Below are 26,280 nucleotides of genomic sequence, written 5' to 3'. Positions count from 1 at the left end.
AAAAGCAACAAATAAGGTACCCTGGAATTTAAACTTAACAACATTGTTCCCAAAGAAGATTTTGAAGCTGCGAAGGAGACAGAGAAGGGAAAGGATTGGGTTTTTTTTCTTCCCTTCCTTATACTGACAGCTAAGAGACTTAAGCAAGAGACTGAAAAAAAATCCACTTTGACGTTAATAGGCATCTAAGCTGAAAATAAAAGTCAAAGGGATAAATAAAGATTTCTGGACATTTAAAAGTTTTTAAAAGCTGGAAAGGAGAAAAAAAAAGAATGGAAGGGCAGGATATGGAAAAATGGAGGAGACTGCCTGGAATTAAGGAATGGAACTGTAATTAAAAGAAACTTACAGTGAAATTTTAACAAGATTCCTCAAAGATACATTTTAATGGAAACTTGGTAACAAAATAATAGAACCCCAGGAAGAGAAAGTGGAAAAAAGAAGCAAGTAGAAACAGCCTTGGATTATTTGGATTACTTGGTGATTTTTGGTTTTTGCATAGATGACTAAAATTAACTGGGTGGTTGTTTAAAATTTTTTAAAATGGTATCACTCTTAGAAGAACTGAAAACGGAACTTAAAAAATGGAAAGAAGACGCACAAGAAGGGAGAAGTTCTTTTGGCTTCGTGTTTCAGTTCTTAGAAATGGAGATCTGGAACTATGAGAAGCAACAAGAAACGCTTGCAGAACAAGAAGATTGGGACAAAGAAGAAGCCATCTTTAATGATCAAATAATTTTAAGTGGGGGGAAAAAAGAAAAGTGGGGAAAGAGTGAAAGGTTTAAGATTAGAAAAAACAACCAAAAAGGATCATGGAACCTTGAAGGTGGCGCAACGGTCATATATTTGAGGATGGCTCATAAGTATTTTTCTGCAGCCATCATAACCTGAAATTGCCATTTGAGGAGAATGGTCATAAATTGAGGGCTACCTTTACATGTTAGAGTGATGGATTCCAAGGAGGAAAAATGACTTGAAGGAAGAGTATGAGCAGCTCCTTAAAGAAACTTTATCTTGTCCTGGGGTTGTCTAGATGCCCTTCTGCAGATGGAATGCAATCCAGGAGAAGATGCTTGAGTTAAGGAGATGCTGATTGATGATATTTTTGTGCCCACACAAGCTCTGAATCACTTTTCCCCTTCTAATTTGGACCTCTGCACAGCCCATTTCATACAATTCCAATATCCCTTCTTCACCCAGTCGCATCAAAGCTAGCCGTGTTCACCATGAAAACACAGCTTGCCCGCCAAAACAGAAAACCAGCTTAACCATGCCCAAGTGGTAGAATATGTCATGGATGATATTCTCAAAAATGTTACATTTTAGCAAGACTTCAAAGTAGATTGCAGCCAAAATAAATTGCAGTTGTTGCAACCACTCGCTATGGTAGTAAAATCAGACCTTAAAAACACACAGATTTATTGTTGGCTTTCAATAAATATTCAATATTGGCACCATTGCAACACTTATTTTTTGAAAAAAATAGAAATTCCGTCATCATTAACCCATCTTTAACTTCAACCTGATACAAAAAATACAACCTGCTATGTCTGATGAAAACTAACCAAAGCTAGGCTGAATTGATACCTTGCACTGAAGCATTCGGGTAGTCCTTGACGAATCATCACAATTGGGTCCAGAATATTCATTGCTAAGCAAGGTGATTGTTAAACAAGTCATATCTGATTTTACTATCTTTTTTTTGCCATGTTGCAACTGCAAACTACTGCGGTTGTTAAGTGAATGACGTAGTCATTAAGAAAAACTACTGGGAAGGTTGTGAATGTTATTTATTTATTTATTTGTTTGTTTGTTTATTATTTGATTTCTACAGCCACCAATCTCAGTCAATCATGAAATTAATTAATTCATGCATTCATTCATTCAATTTCTACAGCCACCCATCTCAGTCAATCATGAAATTCATTCATTCATTCGATTTCCACAGCCACCCATCTCAATCAATCATGAAATTCATTCATTCATTCGATTTCCATAGCCACCCATCTCAATCAATCATGAAACTCATTCATTCATTCGATTTCCATAGCCACCCATCTCAGTCATTCATTCATTTATTCAATCATACCCACCCACCTCAATCATGAAATCCTTTCAATCATTCATTCAATCATTCATTTAACCATTTGATTTCTACAGCTATCCATCTCAGTCAATCATGAAATTTATTCATTCATTCATTCATTCATTCATTCATTCATTCATTCATTCATTCGATTTCCACAGCCACCCATCTCAGTCATTCATTCATTTATTCAATCATTTGATTTCTACAGCCACCCATCTCAATCATGAAATCCATTCAATCATTCATTCAATCATTCATTCAACCATTTGATTTCTACAGCTATCCAGCTCAGTCAACCATGAAATTTATTCATTCATTCATTCATTCATTTGATTTCTACAGCCACCCATCTTAGTCAATCACTCGGGGCAGCTTGCAATTCAGAAAAAAACGTACTACCATGAAAAGACTATCCTTTGATGCTCTTCTTAGGTTCTATTTTGTAATTGTTGCTGGCCACACAAAGGCTTGACTAGGAGATAAGCAACCATACAAATGGAAACAAACAGCCTGAGATCAACCAAGATGATGATCCTTACCTGGTAATGATTGCTAGATGAGGGGGGTTCATGCAAGCCCCCATAAAAAGCACCACATTCTCATGCCTGGTTTGCCGGTAGTTCATCACTTCCTTCTTGAAGAGCTTCAGGTGATCCTGGTTGTTTCCGTCTATCTCCAGCAAGCGGATGGCCACCTCTCCATGCCATCTCCCCCGGTACACTTTGCCCCACCGTCCTTGGCCAATAGGATCTCCCAGTTCAATCTGCTCAAAGGGAATGTCCCATTCCTGCAAGTAGACGCTGGTTTGGCTAGCCTTGCGTGAGATCATCCCCCGCCATCGCGAACGCCGAGTTGGCAGGTCGTCAATTTCGTCTTCATCATCCTCAGCTTCCATCTTGTTTTGCTCTTGGTCGTCCGTGTGCTTGGGAAGAAAAGGGGAACAATCGCAATGAAGATGAACATCCCAGACTTGGAATCCTACCACACATCCCCCAATGGAACCAATCGTGAAACTATTTAGGCTATTCTCTATTTTCTTCAAAGAAAAAAACAAGGAAGTCCAGTTGCTACCTGAAAAAGCACCTTTGGGACAACAGTGACCTCGATGACTGAAAATCTCTACAGACTTTTAACCAACCCTTTGAATGGTATGGGAGTAGGAATGGATTTCCAGAGGAAAAAAGAAAGGAAACAAAATTGCAGACTATAGAAACCAGGAGCACTACAGGTGGCCCTGAGGACACAGATAAACCTCTAGGTGGCCTCAGTGACTCTCTAAAAGAATGCAAATGACCAGCTGTCTGCAAGGAATATAAATCCTTCCTTTCCCCACAATCCTGTTAGAGCTAAAGAAACTTCTTGGATGAGAAGCGTAACATCTTCAAAGAAAAACTAGAAAGTCCAGTTGCCTCTTGGAAAAGCACCTTTGGGATAACCATGACCTGGATCAGTGGCCCCCAACCTTTTTTGTGCCACGGCCCGGTACCGGCATCACAAAATGATCCACGGCCCGGTACCGGCATCAGCATACATGACCAAGGGAAGGCGAGCTGAGCGACCAGCCAGATAGCCATCCCCCGCTTCACCCCGCCACCTTCAACTCCTCCTTTGTACCTTTTTTGTGCTTTTTTGTGCTTTCTTAATCTCCTCCGCCATCGGGACGGCTCTTCGTTCGAAGCCGCCCCCCCACTTCAATGAAACTAAGGCATGAGGATTCCTTCAGGACCCAAATGCTGCTTTCCAACCGGAAAAGTTCACCCGGAAGCACTTTCTCGTCGAAACAAGATGGCGGCGCCCAGCAAACCGGCGGCCTGATAGAAAATGATCCACAGACCGGAACCGGTCCGGGGCCCGGTGGTTGGGGACCACTGACCTGGATGACTGAGAATCTCTACAGACTCTCTATCCCAGGGTTATTTAATCTCAGCACCTTTTAAGATATGTGGACTTCCAGAATTCCCCAGGCTGAGAAACACTGTTCCTCCCTATGTCATCCTCTTACTTTCAGCTTCTGTGGATACTGACATATTCACCAAATGAGCTATAGTCAATAAAGGAGATTATTTGTAGCTTGGGGTTGAAATGAGGGGTTCTGGGCGCTCTCTGAACTTGATTATTTTCTTGCAGGTGTTTCCTTAACCCAAACTAGGTCACGTCATCACTGCTAGTAGAAAGCACTGCTAGAAAGGGGGAACTTACCTCTGTGTCCCGTTCTTCAACTCCATCAGTCTCTAGGGGCACCTCAGCATTGCTGGAGAGAAGCAAAAGAAGAGAGAATGGGTGTACTGATCTTGCAAGATCATCCTTATTCTTTGAATGTGCATGCTGTCAACTCCATTCAGACTCATGTTAAAGAAGAATATTCATTTTAGGTATCGTATCAAAATAATGCTGCAGGAGTTAAGTTATAGGACCATGATGGCGGACCTATGGAAAGCGTGCCACAGGTGGCACGCAGAGCCATTTGTGCCAGAACACGAGTTGCAGGCAAACTTACCACATTGCGCATGTGCATGCCTCACAGCTGATTTTCAGTGGGTTTGAGGCCTTTTTCGGCCTCCCAAAGGCTTGAGGAAGGCTTCTGCAGGCTGAAAACTAGCCCCATTTCATCACTTCCTGTTTTTCCAAAAATACCGGAAGTGACTAAATGGGGCTAGTTTTTGGCCTGCAAATCCTGTGAAAGCCTTCCTCAAGCCTTTGGGAGGCCGAAAAAGGCCTCAAACCCACCGAAAATCAGCAGTGAGGCGCAGTGCAGGCAAGGGGGCAGCGGGGGTGGGTGAGTGGGGATTACACGCACATGTGTAGGGGGCGTGGGCGCGCATTGTCTTCTGGGTGCTGGCACATGAGTGCGAGCATGCAAGCACATGCACAATTTTTGGCACAGGAGCCCAAAAAGGTTAGCCACCACTGTTATAGGAGAAGGAAACTCAGGGCTGAGAAGACAATTCAGTAGATGTCTATGGAGATTCTCAGTCATCCAGGTCATGGTTGTCCCAAAGGTGCCTTTTTTCAACAGGCAACTGGACTTACTTGGTTTTTCTTTGAAGACGTTTTGCTTCTCATCCAAGAAGCTTCTCCAAGCTCTGAGAGAGCAAAACATCTTCAAAGAAAAACAAGAAAGCCCAAGAAAGACAATTCAGTAGATCGGTTCCAGTGCTGGACCATATCAGGGTTCAAAACTCCATTCAACCATCAAAGTCACAGCATGATCTACCAAAGTCACTTTTCTCAACCTTGCCTAGCACCTGAATTTTGATCACATGACCATGGAGAAGCTGTGACAGTCATAAGTGGGAGGACTTGGGCTTAGGTTACTTTTGGGGGGCCGTTGTAACTTTGAATGGTTGCTAAATGAATTGTTGTAAGTCAAGGACTACCTGTAATGTTCTTGAAAACTCTCACGGAAGCAAAAACCGCAGTCACTGAAGTGTGAGAACATGTAATCTATTACTAGAACCATGTGGACATATGTTAATATAACAAACACTGTGAAAACAAGAACACAATTCCCTTGGTGTAGCTCATGTTAATGCTGTACAGTAAGACCCTCAGACTGTTTTCCCTAATGGACATGGCTTTGCATAGCTGTACTCAAACTACAATCGATGAACAATGGGTTCCAGCTTTATAGAAGCTGGAATTGTGAGGGAATTCATGGTAACAGAATGCACAAATAATAATGAGTTTACTAGTCATCAAAGCTCTCCAATTCTCATTTCTGGGATTAACTGCTTCCAGTCTAGACTGCAAAGAAGACAGTGTGACGGTTGTGAAGAACACATGCAGGGAAGGCTATGGAAGGAAGGGTGGAATAAAATGTGTAACACAACACCACAGGATGTATATATATATATATAACACAATCTTGCTGCAACAGGCATAGGTTTTCTTCTCTTGAGAGCCACTTTTATCTCCCTTTTCTTTTCTGTCCTATCAGCAATTGTTACTAGGAAGAATCAATCATTCTGGCCAGCACATATTGCATGCAGAAAGATTTTTTTTTTCTCTAATTAGGCCATAGTAAACATATGACGTTTAATTAAATGGGGTTCCTCCACTATTAGCCATGAAACCCTCTTTCCACAGGGTACCTTTCTACAGGCAAGATAAGCTAACCCTATAGCCAGAGGTGGTATTCAGCCGGTTCGTACTGGTTCTGGCATACCGGTTGCGGAAATTTTGAGTAGTTTGGAGAACCGGCAAATACCACCTCTAGCTGTCTATAGCTTATCTTGCTTGGGTAGGAAAGGAACCCTGTGGAAAGACATCTCATTAAAAGGATTTTGAGTAAGGTTGTTTCAGCACAAATCAGATACCCAGATCAAATCTTTACTGTAGAACAGAAAAAAGAATGTTGTTGTTATATTTGCTGTTGACCACTAGGGGGCACCATACAACTGATTTTTGTCCTTGGATTGGAATTTGTAAGAGCCTCCATATTGTGAATATATACAGGTAATTCCGGACCTTTGACTGTATTTGAGTTTGGCAATTACATTCATAAGTCACTTTTTTCACTGCTGTTGTAATTTGGAACGGCCGCTGAATGAATGGTTGTTAGTAAAGAGAAATGCTAGAAATAAATAAAGAGGGGCTTACTTAGTACTTTCCGTAGTTTCAGGAGGCTGCGTTATTTGTGGAGTTCCAGGAATTTCTAAAAGAAAGAAGAATATATGGGGTAGGAGGGAAAGACGGATGTTCACAATTCTCTGCTTTTAGCAAGTTCAGTAACACACATCAAATAAATATTTAGCTATAGAGAACTAAAAAGACAAAATGTATAACCCACAAAGCCACAGGGTAAAGCTTGCTTGAGGCCGGACTAGTTTTAGTTGGGGGATCAGACACCCTCTATAAATTCCTATCTAGAAGCGATGAAATATTTAATAAAGGAAAGTGTTTGTAGCTCAGGGTTGAGAGAGGCATCCTTGGGGCTGAGTCTTGTTGTTTTTAGAGCAACATTCAAGAAGTAAACAATACCTCAATCAAGGAACTGCCAAATAAGCCAACAGTAAAAAGCTCAACCAAAGAACCTCCAAGACCATTCCCATCAACACTGACAGGGCAAGCCAGTAGAATATAAACTGAGAGCAGACCCCATTCCTTACTAGCACTGATGATGTTACCTAGTTGGGTAATGAAATGTCTGCCAAAACACAACCAAGCTCAGAGAGCACCAAGGACCTCTCAATTATGGATTTATTAATTTGTTTTCACACATAGGAACCTTCCAAAATGGGATTTGCCTCTATTGCATCCCAACTTTTCAATCTGAAAAACCATCAATCATGATGAGTGGCATTCACAGGAGGAGAGGGGAAGGGTTAAAAAAAAAGGCAACATGGCAGAGTCCTTGTGATGCAGACCCTGCCTGCTCAAAAGGTATGAGGGGTGGGGGTTGCATTATGACACCATATCTGCCGTCTTGCCTTTCTGCCACAACCCTATGGATACAGTACAATTGATAATTGACATTAGCATTACTTTATGTTTTGGCAGTGGTTTGCCCTCCAAGCTTGTTTCAATTTAGTCCTATTCTGTTTAGCTTATAAAAGTCTACTTTTATGTATAGGTATCTATGTATGACTAAAACTCTCATCCCTGTAACCTTTCATTGGGAGAAACAGTGCAACGATTCTTGAACCAAGGTTCTCTTAAACAGGTCAATTTACAAAACACGGGACCAAAATGTGAGTCTCCCATTTAACTGAAATTTGGCAGATTTTATAAAACACTTCATGACCTTGAAATTACCACAAAACGGTTTATGACACAGAGCAAAATGCCATTAAATATTTTCCTGTGCTGGTGTTTATGCTATACAGTCCTACATGGCTATATCAGGGGTTTCCAGCCTTGGCAACTTTAAGCAAAGCTGGCTGGGAAATTCTGGGAGTTGAAGTAAGCCAGGGCTATAACTCAGGTACATCTCTGGCCTATATCTCAGGTCCCCCCTGGGCTATATCTCAGGTACATCTCTGATTGTATCCCGACTTTTCCAGTGAAGGCAGCGCATTAGAAGCTCTGTGCCTATGGAAGACTTTGAAGAATGTGGTAAGGAAATCTCTCTCCAATAGATCACAGGTTGTCTAATGGTTCATAAAAGGGAAAATATGTTGAAATGATTTGTGCAGAGGAAGATCAAAGATCATGCTTTATTTTATGTCGCAGTAACACACACCTATAAAACTTTTGACCTCAAATAACAGGGATTGGAACAAGAAAACCGAATGGTGTGTGTTTTCAGTAAAGCAGGAGGGTAGTGTGAGTGCAACATGCAGAAGAAAAATCTGTCTCTCTCTTTCTCTCTGTGCTTAACAAAAAAAAAATATTGCAGGAAAACGTTGCAAGTAATGTTTGAGCAGCTACTTGTTAGAAGATAAAACTTACCTGGAAAGATAAACTGTTGTCTATGTTGAATGTAGTGAGAAGCTGTTTAGTTTGGTTTGGTTTAGGCAGAAAAGGAGAGGAAAAGGGAAGAGAAAAAGAAAAAATAAAAGATCACAGTAGTTAGCACACAAGGCAATGTGTGTGTGTGTGTGTGTGTGTGTGTTTGTCTAGTAAATTAATCCCAGTTCAGAGTTAGTAAACTGTAAATAAGCAACCAATGCTTCTGAGTGCAGCCAGTTAGAGAAGCATGCAGCCAGTTGGAAAATGCTTTTATTTTTTATTTATTTATTATTTTATTTACTTGTATTGCTATTTTTATTATTTAGAAGAGGCAGCAAAATATGGCTGTCTCTAGCGGAGAAACAGATCTAGCGGGTATCGCCTCAATTCAGAAACCGAGTTCCCTTCCCCTCCTTTTTATGCTGCTTGCAGGTAGTCCTCAACTTACAACTATTTGGTTTGTGACCGTTTGAAGCTACAATGGCACTAGAAAAAGTGACTTACGATGGGGTGCTTGCACTTACAACCATTGCAGAATCAAAGTTAGACTGCTACTGAAAAAAGTGACTTTTGAGCATTTTTCCCAGTTATGACCTTTGTGGCATCCTCATAGTCACATAATCAAAATTCAGACACTTAACAACTGGCTCATATTTATGATGGTTGCAGAGCCTTGGGGTCATGTGATCCCCTTTTGCGACCTTCTGACAAGGAAAGCCAACGGGGAAGTAACAACCACGCTACTAATTTAGCAACTGCAATGATTCACTTAACAACTGTGGCAAAAAAGGGCATAAAATGGAGCAAAATTCACTTGTCTTGTTTAGCTACAGAAACTTTGGGCTAAGTTGTGGTCATAACTTGAGGACTCCGTGTAATGTTTGCTTTTTCCAGAGAGGGAATGACATCAGTATGTTTTAGCAAGTATATAAATTCCCAGAGAACATGTGGGCAAAGTAATTATTACAGCAGAAGATCTGATGAACATATGAACATTGTTCTATTCCAGAAAAGGTTCAGGCTAAGAATATTTTGGAAGTGCCCAACTTCTCTGGGGAGGGGAACACAGCAGACTTGATCTTTAAGTGACCTGCTAGAGACTCACTGCAAAAATGTCAGCAGGCAAAGAAATAGGTTTGTGGCGGGACTTTTAATTGCAGACATTTAATATCACAAAACTACGATGTTTTTCTTTTGACTAGGCTAGGCACTCTTGGAACAAGATAGAGGAGAATCATTTCTATCATCAAAATTGCTTTGATTAGTGAGGTGGGCAGCACATAAATTTAATAAATAAATGTGGGGTGGGTGGCTTTACTGTTTTCATATGAACATTGCCCAGACAACTCTTGTTAGTGAGTAACTGATGAATTAGAACAAGATGCCATGGCAAAGAAAAGCACATTAAGACAAACAGGTTATATCTTAAATGTACTGAGTTGAATTTTCATTTGTATTTCTTCTTTGGCTGCGCAAGTCTTCAGCAAACCTGGGTTTTTTGCTCTTCTGGAAACAACTTACCTGGGAAGTTGAACCGGCTGTCCCGCTGTCCCATGGGAGATGGGTTTGGGGGAGGTGTTGCGCTAGGGGGGTTGGAAGACTGGAAGGGAGCTGGAGAGGATGGTGTGGAAGAGGTGGTAGAAGACGGGTTGCTACTGGAGTCGAGGTGATTGATTGCTGTGGGATGGTCCTGTAAGAGATCAAAGCAACACTGAAATCTTGGAAATTAGCGACTTTTGAGGACATGAGACAAAACATCCTTCTTGGCTTTTCTCCCTTAGCTGTTTTAAGATTCCGAGATCAAGCCATAACTGGCTATGTCTGGCCAACCCCTTAAGCCAGGATGGTCAATTCCTAAGACACTTTGCAGCCTTTTTAATCCCAAAATGGCTTTCTCCATAGATCACAATGCTGCTAAAATCTGGCATCTAGATGCAGTTAGTTCTCGGCTTATAATCATTCACTTAGCAGCCATTTGAGATTACAACAGCACTACAATTGCAAATGATCCTGGAACTTACAACTATTGCAGCATCCTTGTAGTCATGTGTTCAAAATTCAGGCACTTGGCTACTGGCGTGTATTTACAATGGTTGCAGCATCTTGGAATCATGTTCGCCATCTCTAATCTTCCTAGCCAGCTTCTGACAAGCAAACTCAATGGGGATTTGCTTAATGACTGTGTAATTTACTTAACAAAGGCAGTGATTTGCTTATCAATCTTGGGAAAAAATGTCGTAAAATTGAGCGTGACTCACTTAACTACCTTGCTTAACAACAGAAGTTCTGGTTCCAATTGTGGTCATAAGATGAGGACTACCTATATTGGCTTTCAGTTAGCATTTTAGGTTTCCCTAAAATGTGTTGGCTAAACACTGTGTGGGAATCCAACTGAAAACTTTGGCCTCACCCCACATGGCTGTCTATGTGTTCTTTGTAAAATTCAATACTGTACCTTTTTAGCTTGGGCTTTGGGGAGAGTCCCAAACTGCGGTTCTGAAGGCCGGTCCACCGGATTGTTGATATCGGAAGGGACGCTCTCTGTTCTCCTTAACCGTGGTACTATTGAAGCAGAGAGAAGAAGTCAACATTTTACCTAGCCTTCTTAAAACTATAACAGCAACACTGAATTCAGAATAACAGAGTTGGAAGGGACCTTGCAGATCTTCTAGTCTAGGAGTGTCAAACCGGATTTCTTCGAGGGCTGCATCAGCATTGAAGTTCTCCTCTATGGGTCAGCCAGGGGTGGGGGGGTGGGGGAAAAAGGATGGATACCTCCTGCAGCACCCAGGGCATGGGAAGGCCATACAAGGCCCCACACCCACCCCGTTTTGGCCGGCAGAGTGCTGCAGGATGCTGTGATGACCCGGGACGTGGCACAAAGGCAACAGAGCCAGAATAGTTAAGTAGGGGTCTCTTTATTAGCTCCAACTTTGCCCTCAATGTTCCTGTTATCTTCCGGTCTGGAGAAAAACTCTCCCAGGAACCTGCAAGAGCCTTTGACTACAGATATTCCAGCCCCAAATAGTTATCAACAGAAAACTTTAAACTATGAATTCAGCAAGACAAGATAAGGTAACAAATCCAGCAGGGCAAGATAAGGAGTTCCAGAAGTGAAGTAACACGGCAATAAATCAAACCAGTTGGGAGGATGCCAGGAATTCACATAACAGCAGCCAACATGAGATAAACTCAATGTTTGCTTCCGACAAACGTCCCTCCCAAACTGCCTCTCCTTTAAACTCCCTTCCCAGGTGTGCCTTGTGAAGGGAATCAGGGCCCTTTCCTCCCTCATAAGCCATGCAACCCATGTTGCTCTCTGTTCTTCCCTGTGTGCCCTAGGATGAAGAGGGAGTGGGCCTTGGTCTTCCACTGAACCCCCTCTCCCTTGTTCTATCTCTTCCCTGCTCTGCCCAGCCTGACTTTACCCTTCCCCAGTTTCCTCCACAGCCAACGGAGCTTCTCTTTCACTCCCCGTCAGCTGTTCATCTTCCTCCTCAGATTCAGACTCCGATCGGGGCATGACAGATGCTGTCTAGGCCAAAAATAAGACATGGGGGTGCACACAGCCCCCTGCACCCCATTTTGGCTGCCAGAGGCACCGCAGGCTGGTCCCTTGCTATTTCCGGGCTGGCCCCACAGGCCGGATCTGGCTTGCAGGCCTTGAGTTTGACACACCTGTTCTAGTTCAGCCCTCTGCTGAAGAAGGGGACCCTATACCATTCTAAAGATATGGCTGTCTAGTCTCTTCCTTGTCTCCTCCAGTGATGGAGCACCTGCAACTTCTGAAGGCAAACCATCTGCACCTCTATAACTGTCTGGTTTGGTTCTGCAACCCAACAAGACAGACACAGACTTCAGAGGATAATTACAACTGCAGAAAAAACAATTACTACCAACCTGCCTTCCAACAAGGACCTGTATACTGCACGAGTCAAAAAGAGGACTGTGAAAATATCTACAGACCCTTCACATCCCGGACATAAACTGTTTCAACTCCTACCCTCAAAATAATGCTATAGAACACTGCACATCAGAACAACTAGACACAAGGACAGTTTTCCCCAAATGCCATCACTCTGCTAAACAAATAATTTTCTCAGCACTGTCAAACTGTTTACTAAGTCTGCATTACTATTACTGTTCATCTTCTCATTGTTCCTATCACCCATTTCCTCCCACTTGTGACTGTATGTCTGTAACTTTGTTGCTTGTACCCTTACGATTTTTATTGACTTCCTAGTATGATTTGATTACTTATTTGTACTCCATGAATATCATTAAGTGTTGTACCTTATGATTCTTGACGAATGTATCTTTTCTTTTTATGTACACTGAGGGCATTTGCACCAAGACAAATTTCTTGTGTGTCCAATCATACTTGGCCAAAAAGAATTCTATTCTATTCTATTCTATTCTATTCTATTCTATTCTATTCTATTCTACTCTACTCTACTCTACTCTACTCTATTCCTGTTCTGTTCTATGCTATGCTATGCTATGCTATGCTATGCTATGCTATGCTATGCTATGCCATGCCATGCTATGCTATGCCATCCCAGTGATTAACTCTGTAGCCAACCACAGTAATATGGAGTAATATGTTATGTCAAAGTATCTCAGTTAGTCAGAATAACAGAATTGGAAGGAACTCTGGAGGTCTTCTAGTCCAATCCCCTGCTCAAGCAGGAAACCATTTCAGACAAATCGTTGTCCAATCTCTTCCAGTGATGGAGCACCTACTTGCCTTTTGAGGCAAGTCATTCCAATGATTAATTTTCTTCGCTGTCAGGAAATTTCTCCTTAATGCCAGGTTGTTCCCCTTCTTGATTAGTTTCCATCCATTGCTACTTGTCCTGCCTTTTGGGTGCTTTAGAAAATGCCATAGGTTGACCCTCTTTCTTTGTTGCAGCCCCTCCAATATTGGAACACTGCATTCATGTCCCCTCTAGTCCTTTCTTTTCACTGGACTGGACAAACCCAATTCCTGCCACTATTCTTCATACGTTTTAGCCTCCAGCCCCCTAATCATCTTCGTTGCTCTTTTCGGCATTCTTTCCACATTGTCTACATCTTTTTTATGATATAGTGACCCAAACCGGATAAAACTGAACTTAAACAGCAAGTAATCCGGTAAGAGGAAGAAAAGTTTAAAAAGAATGTAACGGCACTTACTTGGTAAGAAAGATATTCTACAGGGCGGGGCTTCTTTGGTGCATTTATTGTGACATTTTAATCTGCAAAAGGAAAAGACGTATTAGGTACAAGCTAAGCTAAACAGTGGACAGAGGAAATACTCCCACTGCTTTTCTCAAAAGAAAGCAGGAGGCACCGATCAGAGCGTGAAGTTGGGATTGGAAAGACCAAATTCAGCCACAGAACTTGGCTAGAACGCACAGAGGCGTTCCAACCAGGGGTGGGATGAGCGTCCAAGGTCCTGCAGCTGAGTTGGGTTGAAATTCCCATTAACCATAACTACCACTGATCAAAGATCATCCAATGCAGTGGTGGAATTCGAAAAGTTTTACCACTGCTTTGGTGGGTGTGGCTTAATGGGCGCGCTTTGCATGCATGCACACCACTGGTAGGATTCAAATTTTTTTACTAATGGTTCTGTGGGTGTGGCTTGGTGGGCATGGCAGGGGAAGGATACTGTAAAATCTCCAGTCAGAGGTGGGATTTGCCAGTTTTCCGAACTACTCAAAATTTCTGCTACTGGTTCTCCAGAACTGGTCAGAACCTGCTGAATACCACCTCTAGTGCACATACTTTGCATGCGCGCATGCACCAAATGCGCATTCTGTGCAGGCAGGCACAGAGGCATTCCAACCAGGGGTGGGATCTGACAAGGTTAACTACCAGTTCGGTGATTTATGAGGTTCGGTGATTTACGATGTGCTTCCCTTCATGCTGTGCGCACGCCTGTAAATTGTCACCAGCACACTGTGTGCAGAGAAGCAGCCTTTGAAAAAGCACTTTTTTCCTGCTTTTTTAACTGCAGCTGTGCCTCACATGACAGCTGAAGTTGAAAAAGCAGGAAGTAAAAGATCAGGTAAGAGCCCGGGCGGGTGGGTGGGCCAAAACAGCAGACATAGAACCGGATCTATGTCTGCTGCTCTTCGGAGCAACTGGTTCTACAGAGGTGGGCAGAACCGGTAGAAACCCACCCCTGGTTCCAACTCACCTCCTGCAAGCCTGCACTCTCCCGGTCGCTTCAGCAGCTGCTGTGCGGCCCTCTGCTGTGCCGCGGAAAGCAGTGCTTCAAAACCAGAGGATAAAGGGGAGTAAAGGAGGCTGGGCATGTGGGTAGGCCCAACAGCAGAGCGGTGGAGAGAACCGGTTTGGTCTCTGCTGCTCATTGCTGCTACCGGCTCGCCAGAAGCAGGCCGAACTGGTAGAATACCACCACTGATCCAATGACTCTGTCGTTAAATGGAAATCAGAATGCTTTTTTTTTTTGTGAACATAAGCCAGCATCCTAACCATTACATCATGCTGGAGGTTGTGTTTTTTTTTAAAGTTAGGGAAAATATAGCATCATAATGACCATGTTTGTGTCATGATTAGGTATACCAGTGAAGGCTGGTCCCTCAAACTACTAAGGATCGACCCTTAAGTCTTCTGCTAGTTAAGCAGGTTCTTTACCAGCCAGCAATTTACCAGCCACCGTTCAGCCGAAGGGTGAGAACCGGTTGAATCCCACCCCTGGGCAAAACTCACTTAACAACTGTCTCGCTTCACAACAGAAATTTGGGAGTCAGTTATGTGGTAAGTCAAGGACTACCTGTATAGGCCAAACAATGACTCTTTTTTTTTTTTACTTCTTGTAGTGTAAAGCTGCATCCTCTCTGCCTTTAGGAATGAACCATACTATATCCCCATTTTGCCAGGTCGCTTTTCCTCCTCTTGAACGCTCAGGGAAAGTTACACAGAGTATTTTCAGCCTCTCTCGCTTTTGTTATTCTCATCCAATGATCTTATTCCCTGTTTGACCATTTTCTTTAAGTTGCTTCACAGGCACTTTTCATAGCAGAGACTTTATCTGAACTGATTAATCACTGTTAGTCATAGAGTGATTCGTGCCCTTTTGACTCTTTCCTGACAGAAAGATAAACATTATAATTACAGACTCCAGACCTTTGCTTTCCCTATGCAGGGCAAAAAAAAAAAGCTTTTTTAAAAAAATTCTCTTCCCAGGCTCTTACTTAGCAAAAGATAATCTTGTGACTAAGGAAGAAACATTTGTTTGGGGTTCTCCCCAAAACTCCCATTAACTTGTACACTCAACAAGTGAACTTAGGAACTGGCTGCTTTGTATTTTTCTTATGATCTCCGCTTACTCAGCTGGAAGTAGTCATATAATCAGTCACTGGCAATTGGCAGATTTTACACAGCCATCCTTGTAATCAGCAGCTCTTCTGAGAATGACTTTTTCTGCTCTGGAACTGAGTGTGCAACTTTAAAAATATGCAGGTTCTCTGGTCATTTCCCTCCTTTCTGTTCTGTTGAATTCTCCAAGTGAATCCCTGCTAGGGTTCTTTGCTTGCTTGCTGTGTTTTTACAGACTGTAACAGGGGTCCCCAAACTTGGCAACTTTTAAGACTTGTGAACTTCAACTCCCAGAATTCTGACAGTTGAAGTCCACAAGTCTTAAAGTTGCCAAGTTTGGAGACCTCTAGACTATAACTTTCAACCACAAGGAGAATACACATTATCACTGGCTTACCTGCAATGTTTGCATTTTACTCCAAACATCATGCTTTTCTGACACACTTGGCACACCTGAGAGAGCCAGGATTTTGTAGAAAACCTGAATGAGAGGAAACAGAATAAAGCTCTAAAACAGGGTTGTCCCACCTTGGCAACTTTAAGACTTGTGGACTTCAACTCCTAGAATTCCTCAGCCAGCTTTGCTTTGAAGTCCACAAGTCTTAAAGTTGCCAAGGTTGGACAACCCTGCTCTAAAAGAAGACACTGGATTCAGGAAAGCAATATTATTGGTGAAAGATACCCAGGCAAACTATGAGGCCACATATCAAAATAAGGATAGTCTTTGACTTACAGCAGTTCATTTAATGCCTGTTCAAAGTTGCAACAGCACTAAAAAAAGTGCTTATGTCCATTTTTCACCCTTATGACGGTTGCAGAATCCCCATGGTCACGTGATCAAAATTTGGATGCTTGGCAACTGATTCATATTTATGATGGTTGCAGCATCCCACGGTCATGTGATCATCTTTTGTGACCTTCTTAACAAGTAAAGCCAGATTCACTTAACAGCCATGTTACTAACTTATCAACTGCAGTCATTCACTTAACAACTGTGGGAAGAAAGGCCGTAAAATAAGGGGAAATTCACTTAGCCATCTTGCTTAGCAACAGAAATTTTGAGCTCAATTGTGGTTGTAAGTTGAGGACTATCTGTATTATGTGACGAAATTCTCTAGGGAATGTTTTGGCTCCATACCTTCCCTACAGAAGATCTAATGTTTTAGAGGTACAGAAGTACAAAAAAACAGAGTTGGAAGGGTCATCTAGTTCAACACACACACAGTCCAAGCAGGAGACCCTACATCATTTCTGACAGATGGCATTCCAAGTCTCTTCTTGAAAGCCTCCAGTGATGAAGCTCCCACAACTTCCAAAGGCAACTTCTGTTCCATTAGTGAATTGTTCTCACTTGCAGAAAGTTTCTCCTTATTTCCAGGTTAAATCTCTCCTTGTTCAGTTTCCATCCATTATTCCTTGTCTGGCTTTGAGGTGCTTTTTGGAGAATAGCTTGACCTCTTCCTCTCTATGGCAGCCCCTCAAATACTGGAAGACTGCTATCCTGTCTCCCCTGGTCCTTCTCTTCACTAGACTACCCATGCATTGTATGTTTTAACCTCCAGCCCCCTAATCATCTTTGTAGAATAGTAAATCCAGAGAAGGGGAAATAAAAATACTAATAGAAATTGGAGCTCCATGGATGTTATAGAATCAAAATCAGATCTATAATGACAGATATTAGAAAGTTCACTGATCAAGAACCAAATGCTGTATAGGAGTTAGGCTCGGTCATGTCTCTCGCCTCTGATGTAACCATCTTTGCATGCAAACTGAACAAGTCACCAGGAGCCTCTGCAATGCTTATTCTGGGTGCTTTCAGGAAGGACTTTTAATGTCAAACAAACCAATCAAAACTGTTTTTTCCTCTCCTCTCTCCTTAAAAGGAAAACAATAGATGATGAAGGATGGGAAGATTCAAAACAGAGGACAACTGTATCTGAAATCATCACAAAATTCCTAATAAGCAGTCTTGAGATGAGACTTCATTTTAGCATAACCTGCCTTATTTCAGATTCTTACAGAGCAGTGTTTTTCAATCGTGGCAGGTTGAAGATATGTGGAATTCAGCTTCCTGGCTGGGGAATTCTAGGAGTTGAAGTCCACACCTCTACAACCAAGGTCGAGAAACACTCTCGTAGAAGCCCGCCAAGTTTTCGATACTATTGTTTTTTGGGTTGATGTTGGAGAGGGAGAGAGAAAGAGGCTTAACAAAGGAATCCATTAAACAAGGAAAGAGTGAAATGCCTTATCGTGGAAAGTATAAAAGGAGTCCTCTATCAGAAAGCAACTTCAGAATAAATGCCATTAAATCCAAATTGGAAAAAAAAACCCCAAACCAACAATAACAGAAATAATAACCCAGAGCAGAATCCGTTGCAACTATTTCAAAGTCCCTGAATCTGAGTAGTTGAATTTTGGTAGAAGGCATCCAAAACTTTGCTTAACACAAGAGCAGGCAACCTATTAACCATCTTGTACTTCGGACTACAAATTGTCCTGGACTTACAACCATTCATTTAGTGACCATGTGAAGTTAATATGACACTGAAAAAAATGACTTGACAACCAGTACTCGCACTTTTGACCACTGAAGCATCTTCACAGTCACTTGGTCAAAACTTGAGCGTTTGGCAACCAGTTATTCGCTTAACAACCATTAAAAAAAGTCATAAAATTGGGTACAACTCTTTTAAGCAACCGCTGTGCTTAGCAATGGAAATGCCATTCCCCATGGTGGTTGCAAGTTGAGGACTACCTGTATAACTCTTACAATTCCGGACAATTCCCCATCCTAGCTTCAGTAAATGAGTTTTGAAATATACCTCAAATCTGGATTGTTTGATTCCACATTTTTCCCCCGTCTCCACCCCGATAGCTAAATGAGCAACGAAAGTTGGAAAAGCAACAATGCCATCCGTCTCTAAGATGACGGTGCTTGTACAGGTAGGTTTTCTTAGAGGGCTCTTGTCACGTCAAACTTTTCTCCCCCCACCCACCACATTATGCAACTAAACTGGGAAATTATTCCAGCCCCACCCAAATCAGCCAAAGGCTTGCGGGGGATCGGAGCCTGCCTTTGACAGACTGGCACGAAGGTTAGTGTGAGGTTGTCTGAAGGTTGAATCATTGCAACTTAAAACTTTTTGTGGTTAGTTTGAGAGGCATCCAGGCAGCTTCCTTGGTCAGAGCAAGGCAGTTAGGCAGAGAGTCGTTGTAATATACCAACTCCTGCCACACTAACTTCAGGGGTTTCCTCCCCAAAGTATGTTGCAGACAATTCTAACTTGGATGGTTAACCTGCAGACAACTCTACCTGGATGGCTGAGCACCTTCACTGACATTGGACTTGCGTGTTCAACCACCTGAAAAACTTACCTATGTGTTACAGACAGACCGATATCTCTTCGTACCGCTTGTGGCGATCCCTGGGGTAAATCTAGGAAAAGAAAGATTTTTAAAAGTCGACATATTAGTAGACTGAGATGTAAATGGCCTGCAAGGCAGATAGCCTGCCAACTTTGAAATAGATCTAGGCTATCGCAGCCATCTTTTCTTTTCTCAAAAATGGAAAAGGAAGAGGCTTGGAATCCCAGACCAGAAAATAATACCAGACTGTCCTGTGGGAAACAAGGTCATCTCAAAAGGTGCTAGCCACAGACTGGAAGGAGTTGTCAGAACACTTAATTGGACAGTGTGACCTGTGACGAGGAGGGAGGAGAACATCTATTCTTTAATAATACTAAAACTAAAGCAGGAAATAGTTAGAGCTGGTTTTGCTTTCATGCGTGCCGAAATGGTGTACTTGATGAAGCAGTTCTTTGAGAAGAAGTCTGATTGTCTCGGAGTGCGGACTTGTTTGGGCTCATCCGTCGGACCCTTGATACAAATGAGGCAGCTTTAGGTGGCTCATTTGCACCTTCTGGTACAAGTAGTCCTCTATTTAATGATGTCAGGGTTCTGGCAGTTACCCGCATTTAAATCATGATTCTCAAGCCATACTTTCAAAACTTAAAATGGATTTATTGGGAATTAATATGCCGGCACTGCCTGGGTGTAGCCAACTCTGAGACATATAATTCATTGTCACCCTTGACCCTGGTTTTCTCGCACCACCTGGGTGTATCATAATTCCTATTCTCCAATGGGACACATCTATAGCCAAGAGTCATCAATCATGCTCTCCAGTTAGAATTTTGCACGGCAGAAACTTCGGTCACCTAGTTACTATCTTTGAAAACATTTGTGGAATGCAAGCTGCTGCACGGCTCCCCTCTCCCTTTCTGTTGGCAACTCTAAAAAGACCACATAAATGTTTTATGAGTTGACAAACGATTTATTTAGCAACCACTGGACGTTGCAATAGCAGTGAAAAAAATGACTTACAACCAATCCTCAAAAGTTTGATTATCGCAGCGTCCCTTGGTCACGTGATTAAAATTCAGGTGCTTGGCAACCAGCGTGGATTTATATGGTTGCAGCATCTCAGAGAGTCACATGATCGGCATTTGTGACCTTCCCAGGTAGCCTCCAAAAAGCAATTCGGGGGGCGGGGGGAAGAGCCAGATTTGCTTAATGGACGCATGCTTCAGTTAACAACTGCAATAATTTGTTTAACAATCATGGGGAAAAAGCTCATGAAATCAGGCATGAGTCATTTAACCGCCTTGCTTACCAATGGAAATTCTGGTCCCAACTGCGGTCGTAAGTTGAGGAGTACCTGTACTCTATGTCAACCAACCAACCTTCTACCCAAGAAGGGCAGTTTTTCTTAGCCTGAGGTTCACATCTAGATTTGCACAGCACATCAAGAGCTGCATTCCAGAAGGGGATGGGGACAGGATAGCAATAGTAATGGCTATACCGTGTTTCCCCGAAAATAAGATCCGGTCTTATTTTCTTTTCGGCCCAAAATAAGCACCAGGTCTTATTTTCAGGGGATGTCTTACCTGCTTACGTTAGGACCATCATAGCCACGCCTCCCACGCCCTGACACTTGTCGTGCCATTGCCTGATTTCTTCAGTGGCCGCTTGCAGCCAGACGCCCATGAGGCTCATTGCACTGGTGCTGCTGCTCACATCAAGCAGCTGCAGAAGAAGTTGGGCAGGTGTCGGCGCATGGGTGGCCTGGCTGCAGTGGTCCTAAGTTAAGTGGGTGCAGGGCACATGGGGCAACTCCAACTGCCCTGGCTTGGTTTTTATGCTTGAGCTTTGCAGTGGGCGGGGCTTAACTAGGGTTTATTTTGGGGGGTAGGACTTCTATTAGACACAGATGTGAAAGTCAGGCTAGGGCTTGTTTTCAGGGTAGGTTGTACTTTCAGGGAAACACAGTACCACTTAGACTTATATACAACCCATAGTGGTTTACAGGATCCCCTGGGGAAGAAGGAGCCAGACATTTTAAGTGATGAAGTGGGTACCTTAAGTCTTTGGAAGGTTTATTTCAATGCTATTTAGTGCTGGGAAAAATTCTGGGAATTGAAGTCTTCCCATCTTAAACTTGACGAAGTTGAGGAACACTCCTCATAAAGCTTCTAGCAGTTTTTTCCCCCCACTTCCCAACTCTAGATGGCACCAAATTCTCATTTCTCAATGTCTTCTGGTACTGCGTGTCTATTTCTCAACAGAATTTTAAATTACTTTAAAAAAAAAATGTTTTCCCAACAATGGCAGTCAGTTGCTGGGAATGTAAGAGTATCAAGCTCATTTTCCATAAATCCATGAAGTTGTTAAAATAACAACAAAGTCCTTCCAGAAGCAGAAGCAACTAGAGGTCACTTTAGATTAAAATAACAGAATTAACTGAGTTGGAAGGGACTTTGGGGGTTTTCTAATCTAACCCTTTGGATAGCAGGAGACCTTATACTATTCCAGACAAATGCCTGTCTTTTTGAAAATCTACAATGATGGAACCCCCACAGCTTCTGAAGGCAAGCCGTTCCACTGGTTTAATGTTCTCACTGTCAAGAAATTTGTCCTTATTTCTAGGTTGCTTCTCTCCTTGATTAGTTTCCATCCATTGCTTTTTAACCTGCCCTCTGGAGCTTTGGAAAATAAATTGCACCCCTCTCTGATACTGAAACACTGCTATCATGTCACACCTAATCCTTCTTTTCTCTAGACTAGACATAACCAAATTCCTTCCACTGTTCTTCATATGTTTTAACCTCCAACTCCCTAATCATCTTTGTTGCTCTTCTCTGCGCTTTTTCCAGAGTCTCTGCATCTTTTTTATATTGTGGTGACCAAATGTATGGTCTTACCAAGAACTTATTATACATGTAATCCTTGACTTACAATAGTTCGCTTAGTGACTGTTCAAAGTTACAACCGCACAGAACAGAATAGAACAGAATAAACTATTCTCAAATGAATATAAAACTTTTAGGTGTTAAATCTGCTAATGCAGGAACATGCAATGCATATATCTGAAAGCATAATGTTGTCACTTAAGGGTTAGATTGTTCTGCCCCTAGTCATATAAAGAAGGCTAATTTTACATACATCTGTGGTTGTGAGCTTATGATTTCATGGTTCAGAGTTTTGAAACACTTCATAATGAGGTTGAGGTTTGGGTTAGCAGTCTTTTGGCAGTTGTGTCTGATAGCGATTTTGTAGTAATGCTGTTTGGGTGGCTGAGGAAATGAAGGAACTATGCAAAGCAGTGTTGCTCAACGTTGGGAATTTTAAGAAGTGGAGCTCAGTTCCCAGATTTCCCCAGCCAACGTGGCTGACCTCTAGGGAATTCTGGGAGTTGAAAGCCATTATCTTAACGTTCCTAAGGTTGAGAAACACTGATATAAAGGAAAGGGAGCTAGGAAAAAAAAAGAATTCAAATATTTGACAATCCAGATGCACAGCTACTGAGCATCCAGAATCGAACAGATTTAACAGAGTTGGAAGGGACCTTGTAGGTCATCTAGTCCAACCCCCCGTCCAAGCAGGAGATCCTACACTATTTCTGACAAATGGCAGTCCAATCTCTTCTTGAAAGCTTCCAGTGATGAAGCTCCCACAACTTCTGAAGGCAACTTCTGTTCCATTGGTTGATTGTTCTCACTGTCAGAAAGTTTCTCCTTATCTCCAGGTTAAATCTCTCCTTGTTCAGTTTCCATCCATTATTCCTTGTCTGGCCTACAGGTAATTTAGAAAATAGCTTGACCCCTTCCCCTCAAATATTGGAAGACTACTATCATGTCTCCCCTGGTCCTTCTCTTCATTAGACGAGCCAAGGCCAGTTCCTGTAACCATTCTTCATATGTCTTAGTCTCCAGTCCCCTAATCATCCTGGTTGCTCTTCTCTGCACCTTTTCTAGAGTCTCAACATCTTTTTTTAGTGTGGTGACCAAAACTGGATGCAGCAGTCTAGGTGTGGTCTTACTCTCATAAAATCTGCTCCATTTTATGAGAATTTTTCTCCCAGCTTTCCCCCTTCTAATTGCATTGTCATTCTGTTTGCTGACAATTATAAGACTCCAGCAGGTTGGGACACTGGTAGTTTTATTATCACAAAACATCACACTTGTACACACATACGAGATGGTTGCCCAAATGGGCTTTCCCATCTGCCGCAACAATACCAGCAGACACCAGCTGGACTGATGGGAAAGTTAGAAAAAATGATGTATTTTTTTTTTTTCTGGAACTCCTGGTTAAGAATTGTTATGTCCTGGTTTATGTGGATAGTCCTCAACTTGCTAACCTGTTGCTTAGCAACTGTTCTGACATACCTGCGGGCACTTACAACTTGGATTTGAAGTTCTGACATGCACCCCCTGCCCCTGCGGTAATGTGACTGCACGTCAGATGTTCAACAACCATTTACAGCCATTTGCAACATCCCACGATCATGTGACCATGTTTTGTATTGGTTTTGTCGAAAACTGGTATCTAAGTCTGGTTTTCAGCAAAACTGCCCATATAGTGAGCCATTGGTTTGCTTAACAACCGAAGCATTCACTTAATGACCATTGCAAGCAAGGTCATAAACCTTTGTCACAAAACTGAGTCTTAAATAGCCTGGCATTAAGCATGGGGTTGGACTAGGTGACCTCTTACATACCTTCCAATCCTATAATATAGGGTTTCCTGCTTGAACAGAGGGTTTGGACCTTTCCAACTCTGTGTCAGGATTCCGGTAGTTACCCCCATTTAAATCATGAGTCTCGAGCCAAACTTCCAAAACTTAAAAAGGATTTATTGGGAGTTAAACTGTCCGGCACTGCCCAGGTACAGCTGACTCTGAGGCACATAATTCATTGTCACCCTTGATCCTGGTTTTCCCCCACTACCGTAATTCATATTCTTCAGTGGGACACATCCATAGCCAAGAGTCATCAATCATGCTCTCCAGTTAGAATTTTGTGCGGCAGAAACTTCAGTAACCTAGTTACTATCTTTGAAAACATTTATGGAATGCAGTTTCGGTTTTGCAAGCTGCTGCACTACTCTTTGCAAACCCCTCCCTGCTTTCTGTTGGCAACTCTAAAAAGACCATAGAAATATTTTATGAGTTGACACTCTGCTTGTTCTGTTCTGTTCTGTTCTGTTCTGTTCCGTTCCGTTCCTCTCCGCTCCGCTGCACTCCACTTCACTTCACTCTGGGGACTCTAATCTGGCCTGGCCTTATGTGAGCATTGTAAGATTAAACAAGGATAGGGAGAAAGGCCAATGATTTGAACTCTTGACAAATCAAGTCCAACCCTAATCTTAGATAGAGAAATGTAACAGAGGATGCAGCATGAAAAACCAGAAGCCTCAGGCTTGATATTTGGGGAAGGCTACTGTTTTCAGATGTGGGCTCCTCCACTTCAGCTAGGATTCCTAAGTAGGCTGGTAGGAATAACAGAATTGGAAGGGGCCCTGAAAGTCTTCCAGGATAACCCCCCGCAGACCACTAATACGAATTTTGACTGACACTGGCTTGCTGCCGTTGGTGGGAAAGTCGGTCCCATATTCCAAAGCTGCAGTAGTCACAGGACTGGCCCTTTGGTCATCCCAGAGCAGCTGCTCCTCCACCTGGGTGCACCGGCCTGCCATGGACTGGAGGAGCTGCTCCGGGATGACCAAAGGGCCAGTCCTGTGACTACTACAGCTCTGGAATACGGAACCAACTTTCCCATTGACATCCTCAAGCCACGGCGGGGCGGATTTCCCTCTCCCGCCACCTTCCAGTTCCAGCTTGCGTGGCTCTACTCGAGGTAAGGTTTGCGCTCAGCCGAAGGGTGGGGGCCAGCGGGTGGGCAGGCCATGTGGGCGGTATAGCCTTGTGTTCCTGTGCAGCCTGGATTAATTGCTTTGGAGGAAGTGTTTTGGGGGGGAGATTTCTCTGCTGACCACCAAAATTTTCTCACAGACCACCAGTGGTCCCCGGCCCAACGATTGGCGACCATTTATGGCAACAGGAACAGTTATTAGCATAGATGCAGGCTGCCTTCAAACAAAATACTAACTTTGGTTTAGCCACGGTTTATTAAATCAGCCATAATGGGCAGGGTTCACTCCATATGCTAACTCATAAACCATGTTTTAGAAAGTATAAAAGCCGCCTCAGACAGCACGCTATAATATAAGCAAGCAAACTGCATTATAGTGGCCTTAGCCTATATAGGTGGCCTCGCAGAGGCTGTGAACCACTATTTCCAGAAACTTCAGCCACAGCCCTGGATTAACCATTAAGCAAGATAAGACTGTGCTGAGGGCATTAAGAGAAGAAGAGGGGGGCACCCCAGAGTTATTTATTTATTAAACACATTTGCATGATCACCCAACTCAGGCACGGTGACTTTAGGCAGCTTTCAACATTAAAATTCCACAATGTGAAAACCCATAAACTACCCAACCCTGTTTTGATATAATCTAATATTCTAAGATAAAGGCAAGAATACCTAGCTGATTTTTGCTGATTTTGAAGAATTAACCACGGTTGAAATTACTTGGTAGCTACCAAACCCCAGAAGTTTATACTAAATTCATTTTTTTTTTTAAAAAAAAAAAAGGAAAAAGGCACATCCATATTCTTTCTAAGAAAAGTGGATGTTTCTGTGAACTTATCAGGAGAGGTAACTTTAGTTGTCAGCATCATTCTCAAGGATGTGGCATTCAAACTTTTTTCTCTTTCTCTCTTTGATCCCTCTGTTCTCAAACTCTTTAAAACACTTGAGTTGGGACATTCTTGGTGTTAGTCTCTGCTTGTAGATGTTTCCTGACCCAACTAGATAATATCTAAACTCCTTCATACTGATGATGTAACCTGGTTCTGTCAGGAAACATCTGCAAGCAAACAACCATGTTCAGAGGGCACTAAGAACCCCGTAGTTCAACCCTGAGCTATGTCAACTCATACAATATTTCTCTGGTCTTTTAGAGTTGCCAACAAAAAGGGAGGTGGGGTGTAGTGTAGCAGCTGCAAAAATGAAACTGCATTTCATGGATGTTTCATAGATAGTTTCCAGGCAACCAAAGTTTCTGCCATG

At 42.5% G+C, this 26,280-nt stretch overlaps 1 protein-coding gene across 2 annotated transcripts in view; it reads right to left on the bottom strand.

Moving 5' to 3' along the window:
- Window positions 1-26,280, bottom strand: part of KSR1 (kinase suppressor of ras 1) — a 153,377-nt gene that overhangs the window by 20,818 nt on the left and 106,279 nt on the right. Inside the window, exons 6-14 of one of the 2 annotated variants that reach the window (XM_026710283.2) lie at window positions 19,184-19,244; window positions 16,206-16,289; window positions 13,655-13,716; window positions 10,935-11,041; window positions 10,001-10,169; window positions 8,480-8,521; window positions 6,689-6,743; window positions 4,289-4,340; window positions 2,629-3,011 (exon numbers count right to left, since the gene is read on the bottom strand). In XM_026710283.2, the coding sequence (XP_026566068.2) occupies window positions 2,629-3,011; window positions 4,289-4,340; window positions 6,689-6,743; window positions 8,480-8,521; window positions 10,001-10,169; window positions 10,935-11,041; window positions 13,655-13,716; window positions 16,206-16,289; window positions 19,184-19,244 (1,015 nt within the window). The remainder of the gene's footprint in view (window positions 1-2,628; window positions 3,012-4,288; window positions 4,341-6,688; window positions 6,744-8,479; window positions 8,522-10,000; window positions 10,170-10,934; window positions 11,042-13,654; window positions 13,717-16,205; window positions 16,290-19,183; window positions 19,245-26,280) is intronic. The other variant, XM_026710284.2, reaches the window with a different exon arrangement.

This window comes from Pseudonaja textilis, chromosome 1 (genome assembly GCF_049901715.1).
Source record: "Pseudonaja textilis isolate UNSWEBS1 chromosome 1, rPseTex1.2, whole genome shotgun sequence".
In the NCBI taxonomy this organism is placed as follows: domain Eukaryota; kingdom Metazoa; phylum Chordata; class Lepidosauria; order Squamata; family Elapidae; genus Pseudonaja; species Pseudonaja textilis.
Note: the sequence above shows the minus strand (reverse complement) of the source record. Positions and strands in the feature narration are given on the sequence as shown.